Source organism: Rhopilema esculentum, unplaced genomic scaffold (genome assembly GCF_057945365.1).
Source record: "Rhopilema esculentum isolate cy_ngs unplaced genomic scaffold, ASM5794536v1 HiC_scaffold_34, whole genome shotgun sequence".
Classification (NCBI taxonomy): Eukaryota; Metazoa; Cnidaria; class Scyphozoa; order Rhizostomeae; family Rhizostomatidae; genus Rhopilema; species Rhopilema esculentum.
The window spans coordinates 1,190,684-1,215,108 of NW_028300845.1; the positions used below are offsets into that span (position 1 = coordinate 1,190,684).

The following is a 24,425-nucleotide window of genomic DNA, read 5'->3' on the forward strand; positions in this document are numbered from 1 at the left end:
AGCAATAAAACCTCTGTGAGGTCAAGCAAGTCAGTCGGTTGCTTACGGATGTTTGGTAACTAATAGTGGAATGCCAAGGGATGCAGGGTTGCAGTCCCTTACCTAGGTTCCAGAGCGTCCAGAGTTTTGAACGGGTCGCAAAGATGGCGTATTGGCATGGGAGTGCGGAGGAAGAAAGAAAGAGACGAGAAAAAGCAGCCTTCATATCAAAATTAGCGCCTCTTTAGAGCTCGGCTATGCTAAGTGGCCTTCTTTGTTCACATTTGTTTTCCACGTGATTATGGGGCCCCTTTAAAGAGTTAGAACGCATTCGGCGCCCCCTGATTCCTCGTCGCTAGAGGAGCAGGTACCCCCTGCCACCACGCCACAGGAGGTGCGTTAGTTGTCAAAGGGCAGTGCTCTCTCGTTGCCTCGATGTTGCTTGTTTCTTTCTGAACATCCTAATCAGAAATCAATTTAAAATCAAAACAACAATAGATGAAACTATGAACATCCTCGCGAGCAAAAAAAATTTTATCAGCAACTTTCTGGCATTTCTCTACAAAACCCATAGAAAATAAGAAAAGAAGTATAATACAATATGATTAATTTTATGAATTGCTTCAAGAAAGCCTTTTTTTATAAATGCAACGGCATGCAATCTGTTTGAACAGTCCCCTCGAAGTCCTTGTTTTAAAAGATGTAATCATTGATTTAGAAAATGCTTTTTGAACAATTTCATTGTATCTGACAAAGAACGAGGCAGTACATGTAGGGAAACTTTTCATGAACAATGGATTCATGCCCATTTCAAGACAAGGCTTATTTCAAGTAAGATGTTTAGTAAAAAATATTAATGAGAAGTTCCAAGCAAAAGCGTCCAGCAGAAATGCCCTGTTTAGCTTAGGCATATATTTTGACTGAGAAATCCACATAGCAAACTGATAAGGTTTGTGCACCGAAGCAAAAGAAAGAGCGCAAGAGCCGAGTCTTGGGGTATCTCTGCCTCTTTTTGCATTGGCCTGGAGACTTAATCCTAATATTTGTCTGCAAAATGAAATTTACTCCGAAGATTCTACTGTTTTGTATTATCCAAACAATAACCAGACAGTACAAATACATTTTAGTGAAGAATACCATGCCTAGCAGGTGTTCATAGCTTGTAACCCGTATTTACTAATTAATAAAACACCTCCTATATGATAAATGGCGCCTATAACACAACTAGCAATGTTGTGGTTAGAGCCAGCCTACGATCTATCACTAGGTCATACATGACGAGTAATCTTGAACATTATAATGAACCAATTTTGGAAAATTTTTCATTTTCACGTAATTCATACCAATTTATCGAAAAATCTTAAGGGATATATCACAAACTTAATGGTTGATTTCGCTCTTTAAATCCTGAACTATACCTTTCAAAGGACAATTCCTCTCTAGATTGATCTAATGTTATTTCAACGATGCAAAATGGCGCACAAAGTAGAGAAAACACTGTTGGTAATATGAAACAGGACATAAAGGACATTATTGCAGAACCTTTTAACATCGCTGGAAACATACTTCATCTTCATCTTTGATTACACAAACAAAGCTTGCTGACAACAACAACAACAAAATCTCGACACTCAAGTTACTTTTCCTCCCTTTATAATCATCTTGGTGGGGAAAAAATATAAATATCGTTTTTGAGTGACTGCATATAATTTTAATTGAGTTCTAACATTCCTACCTAAGGCAAACCATTCATTTATTAGAAAAAAAATGCCAGGGATTGCATACACGATATACATCTAATTAAACAAGGATACTAAAAAGGATGGTTCAATGCAAGAAGAACATCTCAGATTTTACAACTCTTTACCAATTATTCGAACCTAATATCTCTATTTCTAACTTTTCCTGAATATCATATTTTTGGAGAAAATTAAAAGGGCACTAGCTTGTTTCTTGAATAAGAAATACAAAAACAAAAAGGAAATACTACCATTGGGGAATACCCACCCCAGCAGCACTATGCTAAAAAATCTGTTTTCACTAAACAATTACAATTTTGCATACATAATGGGTTATTGTTTTTACAAAAGCAAAAGCATATCATACAAGTTTGATAGACAATAATAATTTGCTACGCCAACATTCATAAAAATTAAAAGTTAAATGTAATTTTAAATTGAAAACTATACAATTCAATTTCTTGGTCGTAAACTATACAGGCAGACAAACACCTAGGGTTCAGGAACTTTTCCAAGGCACTGCTTCTCTGCTAAAAGGGTCCTTGAGGCGGGTATTGCTGACTGCTTCCGAGAAATTGTGATCTCGGTGGCAGCATGTTTTGAAGCTGCTGCAAACTCCCTTGAGGCTCTGAAATCTGACGCTGATACAATCCGAGATCCGGTTGTTGTTGTGGTAGCGAAGGTGGCTCTTGTATTGGACGAGCTGAAGGGTCGGAGAACTGTCTTTGAAATGGCATACCCTGTTGTATCCCTAGAAGAGGTAAACGAATCGAAGTTGTCATATAGAGAGAATGGACGATACAGATTGTTAGTGGAAGATATTCGGAAGTTTAAATTCAAAATTGTTGTAGGTTAGACATATGAACCAAGAAATATGAGCCTTGAAGTTCGAAAACTGATGGTTTCCCCTACAACCCATAAAGCACCAAGATCACACAATAAAGTTGTAAGTGTATGCATTGAACTATTTTGTACAGACTCTGGTGGTTCCCACTGAAAAAACACTGCATAAAAGTTATATACAGTTAATGGAGTATCAGACTTAATGTCTAGAGATAAAAGTCTTGATAGAATCAGGCAAGATTTTACAATACTGAAACAATATCACTTATTCATCGCCAAAAGGGACACGCATATCATCGCGTCCATAGCACCATGCATATCATCTAGATAACCATGGCAACGACAAAGCCTTTCGCTTTGCGTTCCTTTACCGTACAATTGGCAGCTGTTTTTGGGACAAAGGGGCAATTTACAACAATTAACTCAGAAATTACTTTTATTCAGCCGAGTGCTGAAGGGCAACCTAAGCTTAATAGGAATTGATGAATTCTGTATGAGCGAAATGACTTTATATCAATGGTAAGTGACAGCTGCTCTTTTAGGTAGGCGTTGACAGTTTAAATCTACTGTTTGGCGGGGGAATCGAAACACCTTTAGTATGAACAAAACAACTGAGCCTTGTGGGTTAGTTAAAATACGTAGGATCAAGTTCATTTTGCTATTTATACCTGAATATTGTCTTGTCAGCTGATTCAACATTACAGAACTTCTTTGTTGCTGCTGTTGTGACTGTTGTTGCTGCTGCTGTTGTTGTTGTTGCTGTTGACGAATTGCAAGCTGTTGCTGTTGCTGCTGTTGTTGTTGCTGCTGTTGGTATAAAGATCGACTTTGCGTTGGCTGAACCCTCATCTGGTGAACGGGGGAAATAGTTGATCTTGCCATTGGCATTTGCAATAACTGATGAAGAGATGTTTGTACGTCATCAATTTGTGTGCTTTGCTGTAGGCCCTGTGACATTCTTTGATTGGATGCGGTGTACTGGTTGGCCATTAACGACTGGCCCTGAAGATTCTGGGTGACCCCTTGTGACATCTGATTTGCTTGCGCAAACGTACCTTTGAATGAACAAGTATAGTCTATGTTTGAAAACTGCTTAAGATTATTTCCTAGATTCAGAAAATAAAGCTGCTCAAAAATACTGAAGAACAACCAGTTGTCAAGTTCTGCACAGAAATCAAAATAACGTTAAAAACATACGTAAAAGGCAAAAAACTGATGTTCACGTAACAATTGGACGATTGTGGATCGGAAAAACGACAATGGGAGAGAGCAATTGCATTGACACATAACCTTACTCAATCGGATGGATTTAGACATGGGAGGCAATTTAGGAAAAGCCTGCTAATTCTTATTTAATAACAAAGTGTCACAGTTTGGCACCAAAATCTGCAATTGGTGAAATGCTTGAACAGTAAAATACAAAATTTCAAGCATTTTTAAAATCTTGTACTGGCGACATTTTCTTTATTTTGACCAATCGGCAACTACTAACCCTACACAGAGTTCAATCGCGAAAGTGAGAAATTAACTCTTTCTTTTTACCGGAAAAAGAAAAGTTTGTTTCAATGTAAACAGATTCAAAAATGCTTGCTTGCCCAATTCTTTTAAAATTATTGTCACTTTACTTCATGTTGTGACAGCACGTTGCTATTGCAAAGAGATCAGCTTCTCTTTCCCTCAGTTGAGAACATAATCAATAAGAACTTTTGTTAAACAAAAAAATTGCTAGAACCCTTCAGTCGTAATAGAAAGATCAGAGGAAAATAACTGGTAAAGAAGCCGATCAGGTTAATTATTTTCCTCTCCTTTTTAAAAGCAAACAATCACAACACGAGATGAAAATACGATTGACATTCTAGTTGATTGTCATTACGACAGAAATATGGAAGCACATGAATAATATGCTATTGGGAGTGTATCATCAAAAACGTGAGTGTGGGTCGATGCTTTATCCCACAGGCGTGCTATACAAATAGCTCACTATTTCTACAATAATTCAAGTAAAATTTGGCATTTCTCAACCTATCTGATAATTAGCAGCAAAAAAAAAACTTGCCAAGCAGAATAACAGATAACGAAAGGAACACAACGGCAGTGCTGTAGTTTTGCTCCTTAGAAACAAATGCAAAATTTAAAAAAATCTTACTCATAGGTTGAGTTGACTGGTTGGAGTAAATGAGATCTGGCTGACTTCGAATCGAGAGTGCTTGGTTCATAGTAAGCTGCGCCTTGAATGGAAAATGAAACAATGAACCAAGCATTTACAATGTCGATTGGGATGACTCTTCTGAATCGCAAGGTTTGAGCTTTAAAACATTAGTTATTATTGTGAGCTGTATAAAGATTGAGAGACGCTTCTGGCAATCTCAGTCAAAGATTAGTAGCAATAAGATAAGAATTCTGCCATTTTTATCATAAAGATTTTCCATCAGAGGATCTTAGATAAAAAAGCTGAAAGCACTTACAAAAAAAAATACAATACTATTATACAAAAAAGAATCATGTTTTGTATCAGTTATTGCAAAACATTTCCGCAAAGAACTGTTTCACAATTAAAAACGGAGAAATAAGCTTGTCACATTAGAAACAGTTTGCATGCTGAAAGTTAAAAAGAAGTTTATATAGATAAAGAGCCTTGAAAGCCATTCCTAGCTACTCCAAATCAAAACAACGGAACAGAGACTTTATTGCTTACAGACTTCACAAATGCATATACAGGGTTAAAAATTCTACTCTTCATAAGACAAAAAGATACTGAATATGTGACAAACACCAACTGAACACAGAAAATCTTGTTTAAACATTAGGAATGCAAGGTCCAGCGATTGCTTCTAAACGCATATTTCAAAGACTATCATAAGTAGAATACAACCCACATTTGGTGGCCCTTGAGGCTGCATCATATGCATGCTTTGCTGCTGGCTTTGTGACGTCATCTGCAGCTGTCGCTCTTGTGCCATCTCAAACTGATGTGACTGCATTTGCATCTGCTGCTGTTGTTGTTGTTGTTGCTGTTTGCGATTTCTTGCTATCTGCTGCTGGAGTTGCACAAGCGTATTCTGTGTCGATTGGGCGGTGGCTTGCGGTAATGAGCTTTGCACAACTGTCTGCGACAATGACCCGGTCGACTGTTGGTTGCGAGCTACTAGCATGGCCTGCAGAGCCTCCTTCGTTGACTCGGGTGTTGATGTCATGCTCATGTTTTGCCTTGCATGGGAAAGAAATTAAACTTAAAAATGAACGACTATGAAGTTGGTAGACAGTATTCCAAAGACCTGGTTAAACGAATAAAACATCCGTTCCTAGCCTACTGCGCTTGCATGAGTAAAACAAATGTTTAAAAGGGCGGCCAAACGAGCGAAACATTGTTGATCAAGCATGAGAGCAAAAGACATGTTTTACGAAATGTTTGATGGAAATCAAATTTTGCAAAACATCGTAACATCATAAAACATCGTAAAACATGGTGGCCAAACGAGTAAAACATCTTTTATGCAACAATGTTGGATGATGTTTTATGCCGATGTTTTATTCGTTTGGCCAGGAATTAATATTTTTCTTAGAAGTAATCTAGAAGTAAGAGCACACAAAAATTTTCTCACCTTGCTTGTCCGGCAACAAGCGGCTGTTGTCCTAGTATAATCTGTCCTGTCGAGAGAGAGCCTTGCTGTGGTTGCTGTTGCTGCATTAGTAGGCGCAACTTTTTTTGCTGATTTGGTGTTAAGCCCTGGGTATTCTGCAGACCAGACTGGGAGTCCTGACGCTGTGTACTTCTTTTCCTTTTAGGTGGAGTCTGCTGCACTGTCGTAGATGGCTTGGACTGTCTTGCCACATCGCCACTCTGTCGAGGTTCACCCGTATTCTGCACAGAGGCGAGCAGCTGTGCAAGAGCACTTTTATTTCCTGGCGTTGGAGGTCCTAGAAAATAATGAAAATAGATCAATTGACACAATGGCTACAGACGTCCGAAGCAAGCTAACGTAGTTCCCATCCATAAGGAAGGCATTTAAATTGTTGACCCTTATTATTATCATCTAAATGCAAACTATTTATTAAACTCAAATCATTCAGAATTTCGCCCAGGAGATTCAACTGTCAACCTGTTCCTGACAATAATCAATTCCATATTTACAGCCTTCGACTGCAGTCCCACGCTAGATATCCAGTCTGTTATTCTCGATATTTCAAAGGCCTTTCACAGGGTCTGGCAACTCGGTCTCATATACAAGCCATGTCGATGTGGTGTCTCGTGTCTCTGGTAATTTACTAACGCTAATGCAAAACTTCCTCAATAATAGAAAGCAGCGTATTGTTTTGAATGGAAAAACATCTAAATAGCGTGACATTTCAGCTAGAGTCCCCCAAGCTGCGGAACATTTTGTGCTGCTCTTTCATACTTTGATACAGATTGATGTGATCCTCTCGACAATGTAAAGGCAATTGCAACCCCACGGATTAACAAACCTTTCAAAGGCAGCTTTACTACAAATAATTCTTTAGGGTCATAAAAATTAATTTTGAATCCAAACACAAACATTCTCAAGGCAACATTAAAAAATATTCTCAAATTCTAATTTGAAGTAAATATGTTTAATGTAATGGTCAGAGGGTTGCTATGTATTTCAATGCTATGTTCTCCTATGGAATCTTCTTGTAGATTGTTTGTTTTGTAAAATTTTATGAGAATAAATAAAAAAGGTTACATACAACATACATGCTTAAATGTATAATTGTGTTTGAATTCAGCCCAGTTGTTTTCTTATTGATTTTCATACAGAAAATGAGATAAGCTTACCTCCAGGTGTGTTAGGGGTAGCTGGCTGGCTAGGACGTTCTTCCTCTTTCGCTTCATTGTCTGAATCTTCATTATCGTCATCATTGAGACCGTAATTTGTGAAATAGTTAATTGGCCTGCGCCTTTGGTGCGTATGCAGAAGAAGTCTTTTGGCTTGCTCAAGGTAGCGCGACGGGCGCTTCTCGAGCCGAACTGCCCCAAACCATGCCCAACTTAATGGGGCAGCACTTCGGTGGTCTTCAAGTAAATCCCAAGGATTTATGTTCTGAACACCTCGCATCTTTAGACCCTTAAAAGTGAATGTGGAGTTGCCATCAGTATTTTTTCAGATCATGGAAACCAGGCTTCGACCTTCAACTAGAGGTTGAAGTTGAAAGGTCAAAAAGTGAAAGTTGAAAAGTCAAACTTTCTACCAACCAAAGAGATTCTTCATCAAGCCGATCTTGTCAGAGCCAACTAACTAAAAGTGAGAAAAAAGTGTCCCATCTTCGGTAATACTCTGTCTCCTTTCGTGAACGAAATGTGTGGTCTGTTGAACACTTGTTTATACTTTAGCAACTATTGTCGATTAGATAGCGCAATTGATCATAATTAGCCTATAGTTCTTGCTAACCCTCAAAAGGGTGAATGTTCAACCTTGACTCTTTTAAGGAGTAGTGCTATGTTGATAGTTATTGTAAAGTAAATTGGTTTAAATTTTGTTTTATGACATTCAAAAGTTTGAGCTAAATATCATGGTGTTGAAGAGGTGGTTGCACCGTTGTGCAAACTTGAATACAACAAGGCATTTTACCATTAGATAAAAGATTCAGACCACTTTTCTAACTCACAACTTCCCCTTCATTTCTTAGGCACGATAAATGAGTGCGTGTATTACAAATATCGTCTTTATCATCTGTTATGATCTGTCTACTAAGAACAGCTTTATTTAGAAGCGATAGCCAAATCATAAGCAAAAAATGAATTAGCTTGCTCACACAAGAAGCTGTCAAAGAGTGTTTCACGATAGTGGCCTGAGTCATGTACATAGTAATGAGCGTAACTTTTTGTGATGTAAACAGAAAGAAAATCAAAGTGATTCCGCAATATCGGTAAAACGAAGCAAAGAAGAATATTGAATATTCCTACTTGCTGCGAATGCTGGACCTCGTTCGCTTTATCTTTGTTAAGGGGAGTCGAGCTTCCATCCTGGGAATCGTCCACCTCCATGCTTATAACCTCGTACGCAGGTGTTTCGAGCGGCAAAAGTTGCTTACACTTCAAAATTGAAGGACATTCCCCTCTGAGGGCGATGTCCTTCTAAAAAAGAAACAACAACGCTGGCTTAGTTTTGAGTAAAAAGACTTGGATTTAATAAGAAAATGTCAAACGGACAAATGGGGATTAATGCTAATCATAAGCCTTTGATTTAACGCTAAAAATACTTCGAACAAATGGTTGACCAAAACAACAGTTTGCGTTTTTCTGGGAAAATGTAAAAACTTGAGAATGTAAATCAGATGTTAGCAATTATGGTGATTTTGCGCCAATGAAAATTCTGAGTATCAAAAACACTGCAATCCAATTCGACAGCTTAAGCTAGAGCCTGACTGCCAATATTAGATGTGTTGCCAAATTTAACCCACCTGAAACGTATGGTTATAATGATAAAAAACCTTTCTCTCAAAAGTTCACCTGCCCGAAGTTACGCAAGGAAACAGTTGCGAAACAATTTCCTCTTCAAAAGACAACAGCACATTGGTATATTGACATTTAATCTAGAATCGTAAGGTATATTTCCACCTCATTCGTAATTCGCTTTTCGCATACTATTTGCAAATGGTAAACACGCGGGCATTCGATGCACACTTCTTTCGACCAAATCTGACGCGAACGTGATTCGAGAAAACTGCTTTGTTTATTCAACCAATGAGATGGTATAGTAAATATTCCACAACGGTAAATTTCTACAGCAGGGCTCATTTGCTGTACCCAATGCCAATTAATTTTTGTACCCTCAGCAATTTCAACTTTTCCTTTCGGCTAATATTATCCTGCAGTGCTGTTTCTGTGTACATTTTCCAATTCCCATTACCAGTAAACGTTTGCTGCCGCTGCCATTTTGCTGCTCTATTCCTATTTTGACTCGAATGTCGCCGCGCCGTTTTCTTATTCAAATGATAGATTCTGGCGATTGCTCATTTTCAAGGACTTTCTTTCTCATGTGGCATTAAAACAAAGATCCAATGCGAATTGTGAATTGCGAATAAAGAAGAAATATGCCTTTATGCATTCGGACGAAAACTGTGTATCCGAGATAACGGCTCCTGTTACTGACGTTAGTGTCAGCTTTCGTTTCAATACAAAAAATTCAACTTCTTTAATTTAAAAGCAAAATTTAACGATTAAATTGAAGTGTGATTCCTCTAGAAATGCGATGCTTTCAAGGTCTTAGAACAGAATAGAGTACAAAAGTGAGTATGACTTCATTAAAATACATATTTCACAATTTTAAAATTTTGACTACAGAACCTGAAAGGACACCATAAAATATATCTGAATATGCAAAATCAGTTTCATTTTTTTACAAATTGGTTTAAATATGGCCAACAATAGATTTCGAGATAATTAAGAGATTATTGTTGCTCTGGCTCAGTTTATAAAGATAAGAATCAAGATCAAATTACAATGATTAAATGAGAAAAGAGCCTGTTCTCGTATTGCTATATCTAAGCCACTTCGTAACGTTTTCAACTGATATTGCAGATTCAGGTGCTCTTTCAGCATATGTGGTCAATAGATTTTTGTGATGTCATAGCCTTATTGCGTTCGGAAATGAAATAACATTGAAGACAAAGCAAAAGTTACTTTAGACGATGATACCTCTAGCCCTGGAAAAACCTTCTGGAAAAATTAATGATATTTTGGGGCGTGGGAACGAGTCATGTGGAGAAGGAAAACGTTATTTACCTGTAGCTTGCGCACAAGCGGCGCATATCTTTGTATATCAGTGCTTTGTGTGTTGTTCCCAGACATGTCCATTAGCTGTACAGTTGACAATAGAACAGAAACCATATCGAGAACGTCGGTAAACATCGAACTATAAAACAATTATAGGAAATGGCTGCAGTGATTGAACTACGAACATTGTTAGACAGGTTATTTAGAAATGAGAAGACGCAGGATGTAAAGGGGGCGACTTTGAATAATGATGAATACGTGAGACATAAGGGCTCTCGATGTTCTCAAAAGGGACTGTTCAAAGAAATGAAGCGAACTAAACAATACAACAAACGACAAATTCTCAATGGTTACAGGAGAGACAATCTTCAAGAATTTCCTTGATTCCTGAACAATTAGATTGCAACAAAACCGGACGAATTAAGCATCTACCAGTGTTTTCAGAAGAATATATAGCATTTTTAAATTGCAGAATAACAATTAAGAATACTGAAGCACAACAAAGCAATGCTCTACATAAGATTGATATAATATCATGATAGATGGCATTTTTCATAACGATTGTTAAGAAGATTAATTTCTTTTCAAGTTTTTGACAACCTATAATTAAACTTAAGGAGGATGTTAACCCCACAACCTCTTTTGGTGGCAAAACGCATTTCTTTGTTGAAACAAAGCAAAAGTCGCTATACAGGATTTCAACTATCTTTGATTTCAACAAGAAATGGTTTTCCCATCTGTAGGAGTGGTCAGTCCTTCGGTCTTCTGCTGCCACTTCAGTCTAAAAGTACACCTTCATTAAGCGATACATAGATGAAATGCAGATATATTTTATGATGTGAAATTAGACAACAGCTTGTACCTGTACGTCCCGGAAATTTCCTCTTCCATGATCCCACAGGCACCTAAGCGGAACAGGGTCTGTGTCCATTCACATATAATCACTGTATTCCTTTGGATAACATCAAATAACGCACCGACCTAAAAGAGCAATAAACTATATTGAGTATCAGGATAAGTGTACAAGGCGTGCTTTGATAGTTATTTGCTTTGACTGAAACAAGGAAATAAGTTATTTACAGTAAAACGTCCATTAGCAGATTCCTCCTATTGACAGAAAGCAGTAACACCGAATTTTCTCTAAAAAGCCCACAGCCTAAAAAAGCCCCCCCTCGAAATAGCACCCCCTGAAACCATCAACATCTAAAAAGCGCCCATCCTCGAAAAAACTCTTTTGTTACAACGCTTTGAAAGGGGCCTTTTCGAGGCGCTTCTTAACGGAAATACGGTATCATTGCTGCAGTAAAAGCCTTGTAAAATGAACATCCCTAGCAGGAAAAATTAACATCCTTTACTGGTTACTAAAAACAACAGTTTATCAAATTATAGTACCTGAAATGATTATACGAAAAAGAATAGAAGAAGCTGACGACTTTTTAGAGGCAGGTCAGAAATAAACAAAGCGAAAGAATACACTATGAGTCTTTGCAGTGAAGTTGAATATAGGCGTGCGTGAAAAGTGCTGCCAGCTTCGAAATGTAAACATGATGCATTACTGTACCGAATAAAAAGATCTCTCAAATATAACACATGATTCTAGAAACCGCTTCACAAAGAGGTCGAAGTAGGGTGTCAAGCCCAGAGATTGGACTTAAAGGAGACTGCTTCATATAGCATTTTTGCAAGACATAGAACGAATGGTAAAATGTTCTTTCCATTTGAGGGAATCGTCAATTTTCACCGGTACATTGTGTTGGATATATATGACAAAGTGATTTTCTTATAAAACAAAGAGTAAAGTTTGCAGAACCTAGATAACAGCTGATGCTTGAGCGTAAACAAACTACGTTTCAAAATAAAAGATGGGATAAAATTATTCACAATAGCATAAAATACATGGACGCGTTCTACGCGCGTATCCAAACTTTGCAGTCTGGCGCAGAACCTCTTTTGAATCTTTGTAAGTGACTTACCAAATTTAACCTTAGATGTAGCCCTTCCAAGAGGAACTGTTTGGCGTCGAAGCAAGTAGGGAATTTCTCCTGAAAAAGAAGAGCAAGTAAGCATTCGAAACGTGCCTTAGATGAAAACAGCAATCCTATAACGAAGAGAATACCCGATGCACGTGACTAGGACTTCGACCAGAGCTGAAATGATCAACGTTGTAAACATAAAACAATAACAGATTTGAAACCAAACCGTTTTTATTTGTTACATTTGAAATATTTTTTCAACCTGATATCTTTAATACTAATTATACCAGGTATAGCAATTATTATCTGAGTGCTTTGGAATTTGTATACATGAAAATCCTGGCTAGTGTAGTAATAAAAATGGAGCATTTTCTCTCTGGTGTTCTTCAACTAGGCGAGAGTTGGCGGTCGAAAACAAGTAACCAACAATTACGACATTCTGTCTCTCATGTTATATTCAATCCGCATGAGATACAGTTTTCTGCGATTTTCTGCTTTTTTCAAATAAACCTAGAAATAAACTGGAAAAATTACTATGACGTCCCGTATCACCTGGATGCAACAACACCGAATGTTGCGTCGTTTGCACGGGACTAAAGTGTCAGGTTAAACTCAAAAGCATTATGGAATACCTCATCTGGGGCAGCGATAACGTTGGCAAATTGCTTTTGAAGAGAGCCAAGAAAAGCGACTTTGTTATCATCTTGCTCTTTGAGACAACTCAAGACCAGATTGAACAGTGTTTGTTGTGATGCCGGAGACAGCCTAGTTAACGAATGATCACATTACATTCATAAAAGTTCATAATTAATTTTCATTTTAATTTAAACTACTTTTTAGAAATAAGTGACATATCTAAAACCACTCTCTATATTGAGCGGGTTTCCTTTTATGTCTGTCATCCGCCTAAGTGAGTATAAAACAGGGATGAAAATTCACCGACCAACTTTAAAAGAGGATCAAAATGATCAAATACCGCGAGTTTTCATGGTTTTTCCACCATTTTCCCTTTTCCATGATTTCACCAGCTGTTTTAAGGATTCTGCCTTGAACAGTTGAAGGAAGTTTGCCGATAAGCGGCCCAACTAACTGGGGTTTCGAGTTTTCGGCCTCGCTGTTTGAAGATAGCGAAGACTCATTTCCATCATCGATCAAGGTGGACATGACACACCTCGCAATTTCGTTGAATAAAACAGATATTTCCTAAAATAAATATTTGGAAAATTATCTTCAACCACCATACCAACAATTCATATGGATTTTCCTGTCAATTCAGAGTTGATAATACAGTTATATTCATAATTACTATCAAAATCACGTGAAAATGTAATAGCATTCCGGGTACTCGTTATACCGCTAGAAAAAGTATTCATTTCGCAAGACCAAGGAAAGTCAGCAGCAAATATATTGAAAAACGATTTTCCACTGCACGTATTAATGAAAGCGGCTTTTAGGAAGTTTGACCAAAGGAATAATAAACATAACAAATAAAGAAAAGATCATAAATCTTAAAACAACCAACGTGGCCTGAAGAATTTTACCAAACATTGGGAGCACTGGGAAGGAGGAAGCAGACCGTTCGTCCATATCAATATATAAGGTGGTGGACATCAACTTTATTTTCCCTCCGTCCTAAAACAGGTGCTACTGTTTAAGGTAACAATGTACGAAATAAAACTGCACACAAAAGGTGCCGCTTTAGGAAACCCCTTCAACGGTTCGCAAATGATGAAAAAGTTCACAAAAAGTTCATAGTATGCATTTCAATTGATTAGTAAAACGAACGAAAAGTTTCGTAAACCAGATTTTTTTTAACGCCTGAAGTGAACTGAACCTAACATTCTGCGAAAAACATCTTAAGGCGGGTTTCCACTTTATTCGCTCTGGTCGCGCGACTGAGCGAATGCACATTGGGGCATGCGCAATTTGAACTCAGTTGAACAACTGGGTGACTGTTCGCGTTCGCCGATTCGCTGACTTTTTGATTCGATTTCGTTAAGTCACGCGACCAGAGTGAATCAAGTGGAAACCGGCCTTTACACAGTTACAAGCTTTGTATCAATAGCTACTGCGCTATCAATTCGGATTCAAAATAATACAGTAATACAAAACCCATGTAAACACCCAGAAGTAAATATGAAGGAACTGTCTGAAACATCATGTCGGATAGTTACGTGATAAAAGCCTCATGAAATTTCTGTTCATATTTCATGTCAGGCATAACGTTGTTTTGCAAGTGCAAATAGGATTAAGGGATAAGTATTGGAATCCATTCCTGAGCATCTATTAGGGCTACAAATTCCTAATTAATATTTGATAAGTTTTGCTATCATTCTTAATGTCTTTCAGAATCCGTACCGCAGAATTGAAGATAGCAAAATATCGTGAGAAGTTAGCAGTTGCTGACTGGCAAAAACATTTTAAAGGAACCGGCACTGTGTGACACCAGTCAAAAGCAGCAGTATTTTTAGCGCCAGACAAGTTCTTGGTACCACAAAATTTGAAAATGGAACAAAATAGCAAAAACACAGCATACAGAAGCACTTCTCGTCCGACACTCTTCAGAGTATAAACGTCAGCACCAGAAAAAATCCCCCTTCACCTTTTGGTCATTACCCATCGTCTTATACTCAGATGAAAAAATAACATTTGAGGATCATTATCAATAAAGACTACCATTTGAGAGTATTACCATTCGAGAGCAATTATTTAACACTTCAGCCTTGGCCCTCTTTGACCATGGCTGAACCCCCTGCTAGGCCATAATGGGAGTACCCCCCTTAGGGTTCCCTTACAATTATTCATCTCCTTCGTGGAACGATGAATTTGAGTGTGGTAAGTGGAAAACAGTAGGGAATGCAAAATGTTTCCTCAATGAGCCTAAGTGGCGAAGAAATTTTGTCTGGAAGCTTTTGCAGGGTATGAAAACTCCAATTCGGTCACTCTGTAGAACGAAAATCACGCATATCAACAGTTCAACGTCATAAAAGCCAACGTAAACGTAAGAAAAATGCCATAAAAGATGTCTCAAAATTAAAAATAAATGACATTCTTACTTCTTTCAATGCTTGTCGAATCATAAGCTGAAGTTCAAGGGATGAAAAATCTAGCGACCAATGATCTAAATTCTGAAAAAAAAACAAAAATAAAAACATAGGATTATTTCATCATGCCAAAATCAATGAAAAAGAGCTGCCATTTTGCGAAGAATGCTCAAAATATTATTCATAGGAATATATTTCTTAGAAAAATTGAGGCTCAAAATTAGTGAAATTTAACAATTTATAAAGAATAAAAGCCATGCTCGAATTTCTTCGATTCTTTGACTTTTACCTATATTTAAATCTTCAAAGGTGCGAGCAAAAATTGGGATCAAAATAGCTTGTGAGTAGAATATTTTATCTAAAAGGCGAGAGTTTCCCGAGATGCGAGCTTGGATCATCAAGATTTTGAATTAAAATTTAGTCTTTTTGAAACTACTTGAGTACACTACAGTGTTCGCTGGGTGTGCAGAACTCTAATGCATTGGATGATAATCCGGAGTTTCATGTCTGAACCTATTTATAAATAAAGAGGTAAACTGTGCGAGGATATTGCGCTACTTTCCAGAGAGACGGTTTTGAGTTGAAAATCCGATAGAATTTCAACATAAAAACTGTGATCTTTAATCGTGTCAAGGTAACAAACTTGATTGCGGAGGCTGCTACCACGCAAAAAACTGTTTCTGAACGGGAAAATTAGAAGAAATCATCTTTGAAACATGTTGACCTAGGGAAAAAGTCCTATAGACTGCCGCAAGACATCAGAAAAATGCGTGTCGCAAAATGTTGTTCTGTGTAGATAAATTTACTGAATATTTCTCATTGAGAATAACTAAGTTTATGAAGTATGTTTAAAATACCTTTTGTACATATCAAGACAAATATTTGTGCATACCAAACGTAAATTTTAGGCAAGTCATATCTTATTCCGGTCAGAAAAAATATTTGAGCCAATCATTAATCAGAACTCATCTTTTCCAGGTCAATGATACGAAATTTTGTATTTTCATAATTTATGAATCAAAACAAAAAAACGAGAGCAGTCTCAGAAAACGATGCTAACTCTTTGACATACAAAGATGCATACTTACCATAATCTCTATTTTGCATTGTAAAAAAGCAATTAGATGATTATATGGATAAAGCAAATAATGAGATGCCTAGTTTGACAGAAAATTGGTAATCTTATAACTGACATGTACCAAACAGTGGGAAAAACAAACAGGCTATGTTTTGGACTACAGCAGGGTGTCATTGAACCTACTTCTATGCAATTGTTACTATTTATTACGCATTTTTTAAGGCAATCAAGATAGGGAAGTACGAGCAAGAAAAAGGTACTAACACTGAAAATGCGATTGATCGCTTCTTTGTAACTTTCGTTGATGTTCACTTCATTCTCAGAAGATGAGCACAGGCTGATTAGTCTTCTCGCCTGAAAAGTAAACAAAAGTAAGGTAGTTCGTATGTGGGAGCTGTTGGGAGGTGACGTGCCAGCTAGATAGGTTATTAGCCACAAGCTAACAATATATTGAGAGGAGGCAGCTAAGTCATTCCCTTGCTGCCTGTTGGCTCCATAGTGTTGAAATTGGGTAACCGTACGTTTTTAGGTGATTATTTAATGAGGTGATTATCCAAAGCTTGGACTTAAGTCAGTTGCTCTAACAATTTGGTCACTTTTTCACACGAAGCTTGCCAATTAGCTGGTCATACAACTGCATCGTGTTGATAAATATTATTCGTGTCAATGCAGCAGCAATTAACAACTTTTATGAATGAAAATTTATGTTTCTACAACGTCTTGCTTGGACATCAAAAATTCTTTTGGTACAAGAGCGTTATTTATCAATCAACTTTAACATAAATCAAGGGTTTATTTGTTCACAATGTATCCGATAAGTTTCAGTTCTAAGTTATATTCAAATAGCCATTTCTTGTCATTCACTATTTTGCTTCATTTATAATATCCAGATATCACAAACACCTTTCAAATATTACTTTATAAAAACCTTTTATAACATTTTTATATATTCATTTTATGCTTTGGTATATCATTTTGAACAGTCATGTTCCCTTGTAAATAACCTGTTCGGTTTACATTTGTTGTAGGCCTCAATTAGCTGAAATAAGCTACTTCGTTAGCAGCCTACAGCAGATAAATTGATAATACATTCTAAAATACACTGACAAACGAGCTGTAATAAGCTGTAAATGCAATCTAATTAGCTGTAAATAAGCTCATTTTAGCATGCAATTGGCTAGCCTGGGTTTACAAAGAAAAGGACTATTACAAGCACAAACAAAATAAATTAAGAAAGAAAAAAAAAGTGTGTTGGTCTTTGTTTGTTTTAGAAGTTGTCAGTAGCAGAGATCATTAGAATTTAAGAAGTTCAGGATTATTCCAAGACGTATTTCTGCCGCAGAAAATGTAATACGTAGTACAGATAGTTAAGTTGGATAGTTTGGAGATGATGAAGAGGAGATGATTTCCGCTGATATCTAGAGCGTTGCACATGTCGATGAAAGAGGAGCAGGAGAGACCAAAGATACCTAGGAAACTGATAGAAAGATTAACAAACATGATAGAAGAATAGGCTGAGCTTAGGCGGTGAGCGAGATGCGAGTATTTCTCTCTTTTACGGTTAGCATTAATATCCCTTCCTGATAATCATTATTTATGATAATGATAAAATAACAATAATAATGAAAACATTTTCATTTTTATCTTGTATTTTTAACAGTAACTTCACTTTACGGGTAGTTACTATCGGCTTGTCTAGTGACAAGTCTACTAATTTACAAAAGTTTAAACGTATTAATAAAATATAGGAGTTCATAATAACCTTCTAAAAAGTTCAAATTGCGTCCTGAAAAAACACTACATTAAATCAGGAAAACAAACTTTTAGAGACAATAGAAAAAATAAAGAAACATATTAAGACAATCACTCCACATTATAAAAACAGTGGCGGACATCTGGGGGCGAGGGGGGGCGACCGCCCCCTAATTCTTTAGAGGACAATGGTCTTTTGTTAAAAAACAATGGGAAATGTGACGTCATCTTATTAAAACAATAGGCTTGCCTCCCCAATATTTGATCAAGTGTCCGCTCCTGTTTAAAAACTTACCAACTTGATAGGCAGACTTGGATCAAGTGGCATCTCTTTGGAGAAAAGCTTATTTGCTTCATGAACAAACCGTTGTTGCACCCAAACTTGCTTACAAATAACCTGGAGAACATATCCACTCAGCGAGCTAAGTACCATTGAAAGATCTCCATTGTCTATAAATGAAAAGAGACACATTCTATGAATGCTGTAAAATAAAAAGCTGTTCTGAACCTTTTGTTTAGATGTAGTTGGAAAGTGTGGGAGATCAGATTAAAACTGATCTCCACTTTATTGCACTCTTGCATCTTTTTAAGAAAATGGACAATATTTACAAAGATTTCTGATTCAAAACTAAAAATCTAACACCTATCATGTACAAGTTAAAGATCCAAAACGATAAACGGTACCAGGAGAGAAGAAGACGTGCTTTGGATTCCTCAAATCACTTTCGATCTTCTAGTTCGTCTCCCTGATTTTTATAACGGGACAATAACAAAAAGGTGCAATCAATAAAGCCTTCTCCATTTGTGAATTTAATGTATTTCAGTTCAGTTTTCGTACGAAAAGGATCTTCCAGTCCTCAAGAAACCTAAACGTTTTTTAGAACGCAGAAAAATATCTTCCGTTCAATTCCTAACAAACGGTCAAAAAATACAAAACGAGTGCATACAACTTGCATAAAGCTATTATAACCTACCCTAACGAATGATTCTGGATGGCTTTCCGTTTGAATCATCAAACGAAACTTGCTGGTCTTCCATCAAGGAGAATTAGGTTTTGGGGGTAAATAGATTATCATCTGGCTAAGAAAAAAGTTTATTGCTAGAACATACTTGGATCTGCTCCAGAAAAACTTGGCTCAAACAGTGCTTCACTTTTGCTGGTTGGATCAGAGATGCCTGACTGGTTAAAAAGCAAATCAAAGACTTCGTCGTTTTCATCTTGCTCGTGGTGAATGGTATCCTCTTTGCTGTTTGGTCCTGAAATAGCATAGTTTTATCAATTAGCAAAAAAGCTTCAAAATAGTGGACCTTCATAGAACCAGCATTTTACAAAAGTGTCTGTTGTTTTGAGGTTGCTCTAAAAAGACTTTGAATGCAGAAAATACATTTAGATTGGGATAATTCTTTTTAACAATGGTATCTCTGCCTGAAAAATACCAAAGCTAAACACGATGACAGATCTGACGATGAGAGAAAAATTGTTATAGTAAATGTATCTCCAAAGCTAATCATCAGGTCAAAATGCAAGGTAATAAAATAACGCACGCTTAATGGTCAAACCTAAAAAATTGACTTAATCTAATGATCCTTTTACTGTACCAAATAATTCAAATTAATGGAAGATTTTGTGTCCTTTTCTTTAAATATTTTAACTTGTTTAAGAGCGGCCATCTATAGAATGTCTACAGTTCAAATAAATGTAGGACCAAAGCAATTACTCAAGTGGTCCAACACCGTTACCTATAGGTTTATAATCATCAAAGGATTCATTTTATAAAAACCTTAAAGAAATAATCTATAATGACTGGAGAAAAAATTTAATTCCTCATCTTTCGATGATAAAGGTTTTATGAAAAAACAGCAGAAAAATAAATAGTCGTTTTCAATATTTTTACAATGATTTGTACCATATAAGAGAAAGCTGTGCTCAAGCGGGTAGCTAGAGGGGGCAGGGGTGCCTATGCCCTCAATATTCTAGAGGGGCCCCAAACCAAAAAGTTTGAAGAGTGTACTGAGTTAGAAAATGTGAACATGTTGCCTCCTAACCCTTTCTCCCATTACTGTGTTGGCTTGTATATGTTTATGCATTTCTTCTGTACGTTTTAATATATTCATCTCTATATGTCTTATCTCTTATACTACGTTTATTTAATTGGATCAGAAGCATGACATTGGCAAGTAATTGGAAAATAAGGCTATACCTGAGTCTGCAATCATGATTAACAATTTCATGACGTAAAAGAGAAGTTCGAAGGAAAGGTGATGATATGACCCAATAAGCAAAGAATGCTCCGGCGTTGATTTGAACTGAGAATAGCTTGTCGGTGTATGCCTCAAAGGCTGCATTTCAGAAGATGCATCGAACAGTTTCAGCAAAATATTGCAGGTCAGTCTTGCACCAAACCTCGCATTCTTTTGATCTGGAGCTAAATGAAAGAAGAAAAAGGATATAATGATGCAGCAATAATGAGAAACACATAACAGAAGTGGTTCTTATATAGTTTTAGAATTATACTTCATATTAAGCAAAGCTGATCTGTAAAATGTGCCTGCAACAAATGTTCCGCCCGAGATTTTTTAAAGGAATGGGCATGACAGCAAGCTAGGTGCGATGGTAGCTCAGTGGCTAGAGGCGCTGATTACAGATCCAAGGGTCTGTAGTTCGGGTCCCTGGCATGACCAATTCACCTAGGATGTCGAGAGTCGCCAGCTCTCTGTTATTCTAGGCGTAGGAATCTCGAGCTGGGGTCACATAGAGGGGAAGGACCTGGACACTGCTCGACAAGCACAGCTTCTCAGTGTCCTAAAACAACCTACTGGGGTATAAACTTGGGGTATAAAAACAACCTTCGGAAGCTATGTAGCAAAATCAAATACAATCATGGTAATTTTTTTCTAGTTCTCTTGGCATATGATGAACCATGAGAATGAGCTTCAAAGTCAGATTGAGTCACGTCTTTGACTTACCATTGGGAAGCGCCAACGTAAGTGATGGGATCAACACGTGCTTCAAGCAGTCTTCCAGGCTGAAAACGCATCGCGCAACAAGGATGCTTGTAAATGTGGACAAAGACTCTTGGAGTTGAGGCGACATTACCTGCAGGAAAGGATTTGAAAGACTGGTAAGTAGAGTTAAACAATGGTGGGGCTGACTGAATTTGTAGCCAGTCATTGATGTATGTTGGCTGCAAAAATCTTCTTGCAACTTGTTATTAAATAACAGAAACTTTGTATTAAAAGGTAAAATTTCCGGCAATAATTGTTTATGAAACTTGGAAAATACATTTGATAGTTAATCGCACAACAAAACAGGCAAAGCAACGGCACTGTTGAAATTCCTACATGAAAACACCAAGTGATGACGCGTTTACAGTATATCAAGGAAGAACACAAAGACTAATAGTAACATGACAAATAGAATTGATTGATGCCTTCTCGCGTATCCTCATATAATCATTAGAAACACATTTATATACAGTGCTAGTGTACATACATCCAGTGCTTCCCTTAAATCGTCAAAGCCAAGTCCGTGCATTGAATTGCAACATAATGCTTTCAGAACGCCGAGCCACTCGGAGTTCAATGCACTAATGTGTGAAGAAACCTCAGCGCAAAGAACTGACAAGTCATAGAGCCTAAAAAATATACATTTCAAAATCAATACATTACATTATAACAAAAAAAGACGTTGGACAAGTCAAAGGGGAAAATATATCTAAAATACTTCTTTAGCAAATCGAAAATCATCAGTTCATTTCGGTTGACACAGGGATACAACAGAGTAATGATACAAAATATGGCAGAAATACGTAGCAGTTTCATCCTAGTCACTGTTGAAGGCCAATTTGAAGGAAAAGATTTGAAGGGCGAAAGCTTGGGGTATAAAAACCAAAATGGAACAGGTAACGAGAATTCGACTGCTTTGGGGATAATGAAACATATAATATACTTGTATGACAACATCTTTTTCGATGGTGGGAGAAGTTACGAAATACCACTCACCTTTCTGGGTCTTGACAATTACAGACACATAGCAATGCGTTGCAGACGAAGCTGTACAAATCAGCCGGCCGATCTTCTGAGAGGTGACGAAGCCAGATGTGATCTAGCTGCATATTTCTAAGGCAAATTAAACAAAACGCTACTCGCTATGCTCTAGAAAGAAGTTTAGGATATTTACAGAATCTTGATTGGTAACGAACCGGAAAACACAATTATACACAATCGTACCTAGGAGCGGTAAGATATTCTTTTAAAACTGAGGTTTCCCAGAGTAGACTTGTATTTGAAGGCAAAACATCAGCACGGACTGACTGCTTGATCTTTGTACATGCGGTGCTGAATATGTCGGAACACCGATCCTGCAATGAATGAACATATTTGGCTATATAGGCACTACAACACTGACTCAAAGTGATTTCATACCCCTTTGAACACAGGCGGACAAAAAAACATACTGTGGTATTTTGAGATTGATAGTAAATTCGATAGAACTGATCAAAGTCATTGTTAGAGTAAATACTTCATATAACGGTTATAAAATAAACGGTATGCTAACTAGGCCTAAATCAGATGGTTGAAAGTGCAACAGATTATTGGGGACTAATGATGACCAATGCCAGGGCCATAACTACTGTTGTTCTAAGACAGACTCGTGCCCCTACAAAAATTATAAAGCCCTTTGAATCCAATGGCAAACCCTAATTTCTTATCATTCTCAAACTATGTTGCCACGTCCAAATAATGCTGTCCCACCTACGATACTGCATGCATATTATTTATATTGATTCACAACTGAAACGTACTTAAAACGAGATCACTCAATCCATTATTAAAAAAATTGACGAATTATTTGTCTTAAGTCTTTAATTATAACCTACCCTTCAAAAAAGATTCCAGATTAGCAATTTAGCAGCCTTATACCTGCGGTTCTTATGACGTAAAAAAGCAGCTGGTTTATGGAACAGAGCACATTGCTTCGAGCAACGTCTTTGGGATTTGATATAATTATATAACATGACCGACGACCTTTATTGATTATAAGTTAAGTAACTAGTTCAATAGAAATTTTAACCAAGCCCCAGCGGGCTACTATAAGAGGAGCTTAATAAGGAGTACTCGCTTCTATTCATATGAGCATCTTTAAAGTGACATCAGTCAGTAACACTTATACTCTTCTTAAGATAAGAAAAATGTAGGACAATACCATACCCCCATGATAGTTTTTCCATTGCTCGTAAATATTACTTAACTTTCTAGAAATATATTGATTCTTAGAAAACTGAAAATTGCGACGATTCCGACAGTGAAAATGGCGGTTAATATTGAAGCCCTCATAAGTTGTTTTAGGTCTGCAATACCTTTGAAATAAGGGACGAATCGTCGTAATATGCTTTTCGTTCTAGTCAAATGCGCTTTCCGTAAATAGGCTCACCTTTAAGTGGTCACATGTGACATATAAGTCGTACAGAGAACTGAGAACGCACCGCTCAGTTGAAGAACAAACCCCAGGGTCAGCGATGTTTTCCACTGTCTGCAGCAAGCTAAAAAATAGGAATTCCTCTTGTAAAGCACTTATGTGCGGTTAAGATTACTTTATTTCGACACCTTGTTAATCTCAATAAAATCTTTAAAAGGAAACTGAGTAATCCAAAAAAACAATAAAAAGCGAAATCATATCCTAAGATGACACACTTTCGATACATTTAAGTAAAGTATTGAAAATAAAGCAAGGAAAGGAGAATTTGAAATACAATAACATTGATCAGATGAGAGCTGTAGCAGCTTTTGCAAATAAAACGAGGTTTCAAAATTGGCAAATATTAGATAGCAAATAATTACAAAAGAATTGCTTATGAAAAGTTGCTCCATTTTTAATTTCTTTTCATTTGGGCGAGCAGGATGTGTCTCTTTGAATTACAGGTGGCAAACGGCTATAAAATCCTTTCCAAATAACATTAGAAAGCTAATTGTAATAGCCTAAATTCAATTTGGTTGGTACAATATGAATCCCTGTTTACCTATGTCAAATGTGATTTAAAAGGATTTGCCATCAAAAAAAGTATAAATGCATAATTTATACTTCTTCCTTTGGTGCCTTGATTAGTATTATTTCTTCCAAATAAAATCTATCATTAAACAATTTATATTTATCTTTTTGCAAAAAGTTCTAAAAAGCTGTTTTGCAATAGGTTAACACTACTCGCAATAGGATGAATTAATTGAAATTTAATTAGACTGGGTCAAAAAGCATCATTTGTCGATTGCTCGATTCGAATCCTT

General features: G+C 36.9%; 1 protein-coding gene across 3 annotated transcripts in view; it reads right to left on the reverse strand.

Moving 5' to 3' along the window:
• Nucleotides 1–1,345: 1,345 nt before the first annotated feature.
• LOC135684408 (mediator of RNA polymerase II transcription subunit 12-like protein) overlaps nt 1,346–24,425 on the reverse strand; it is a 38,925-nt gene continuing 15,845 nt past the window's right edge. Inside the window, exons 20-41 of one of the 3 annotated variants that reach the window (XM_065199959.2) lie at nt 23,578–23,686; nt 22,374–22,504; nt 22,146–22,262; nt 21,637–21,778; nt 21,111–21,240; nt 20,345–20,569; nt 19,254–19,400; nt 18,439–18,593; nt 16,656–16,745; nt 15,326–15,397; nt 13,246–13,472; nt 12,902–13,034; nt 12,270–12,338; nt 11,159–11,277; nt 10,306–10,435; nt 8,485–8,655; nt 7,357–7,645; nt 6,164–6,479; nt 5,438–5,768; nt 4,708–4,783; nt 3,230–3,616; nt 1,346–2,469 (exon numbers count right to left, since the gene is read on the reverse strand). In XM_065199959.2, the coding sequence (XP_065056031.2) occupies nt 2,249–2,469; nt 3,230–3,616; nt 4,708–4,783; nt 5,438–5,768; nt 6,164–6,479; nt 7,357–7,645; nt 8,485–8,655; nt 10,306–10,435; nt 11,159–11,277; nt 12,270–12,338; nt 12,902–13,034; nt 13,246–13,472; nt 15,326–15,397; nt 16,656–16,745; nt 18,439–18,593; nt 19,254–19,400; nt 20,345–20,569; nt 21,111–21,240; nt 21,637–21,778; nt 22,146–22,262; nt 22,374–22,504; nt 23,578–23,686 (3,787 nt within the window). In that variant the 3' untranslated portion in view covers nt 1,346–2,248. Of the gene's footprint in view, nt 2,470–3,229; nt 3,617–4,707; nt 4,790–5,437; nt 5,769–6,163; nt 6,480–7,356; nt 7,646–8,484; nt 8,656–10,305; nt 10,436–11,158; nt 11,278–12,269; nt 12,339–12,901; nt 13,035–13,245; nt 13,473–15,325; nt 15,398–16,655; nt 16,746–18,438; nt 18,594–19,253; nt 19,401–20,344; nt 20,570–21,110; nt 21,241–21,636; nt 21,779–22,145; nt 22,263–22,373; nt 22,505–23,577; nt 23,687–24,425 lie in introns of all 3 variants that reach the window. The other 2 variants (XM_065199958.2, XM_065199960.2) reach the window with 2 other exon arrangements.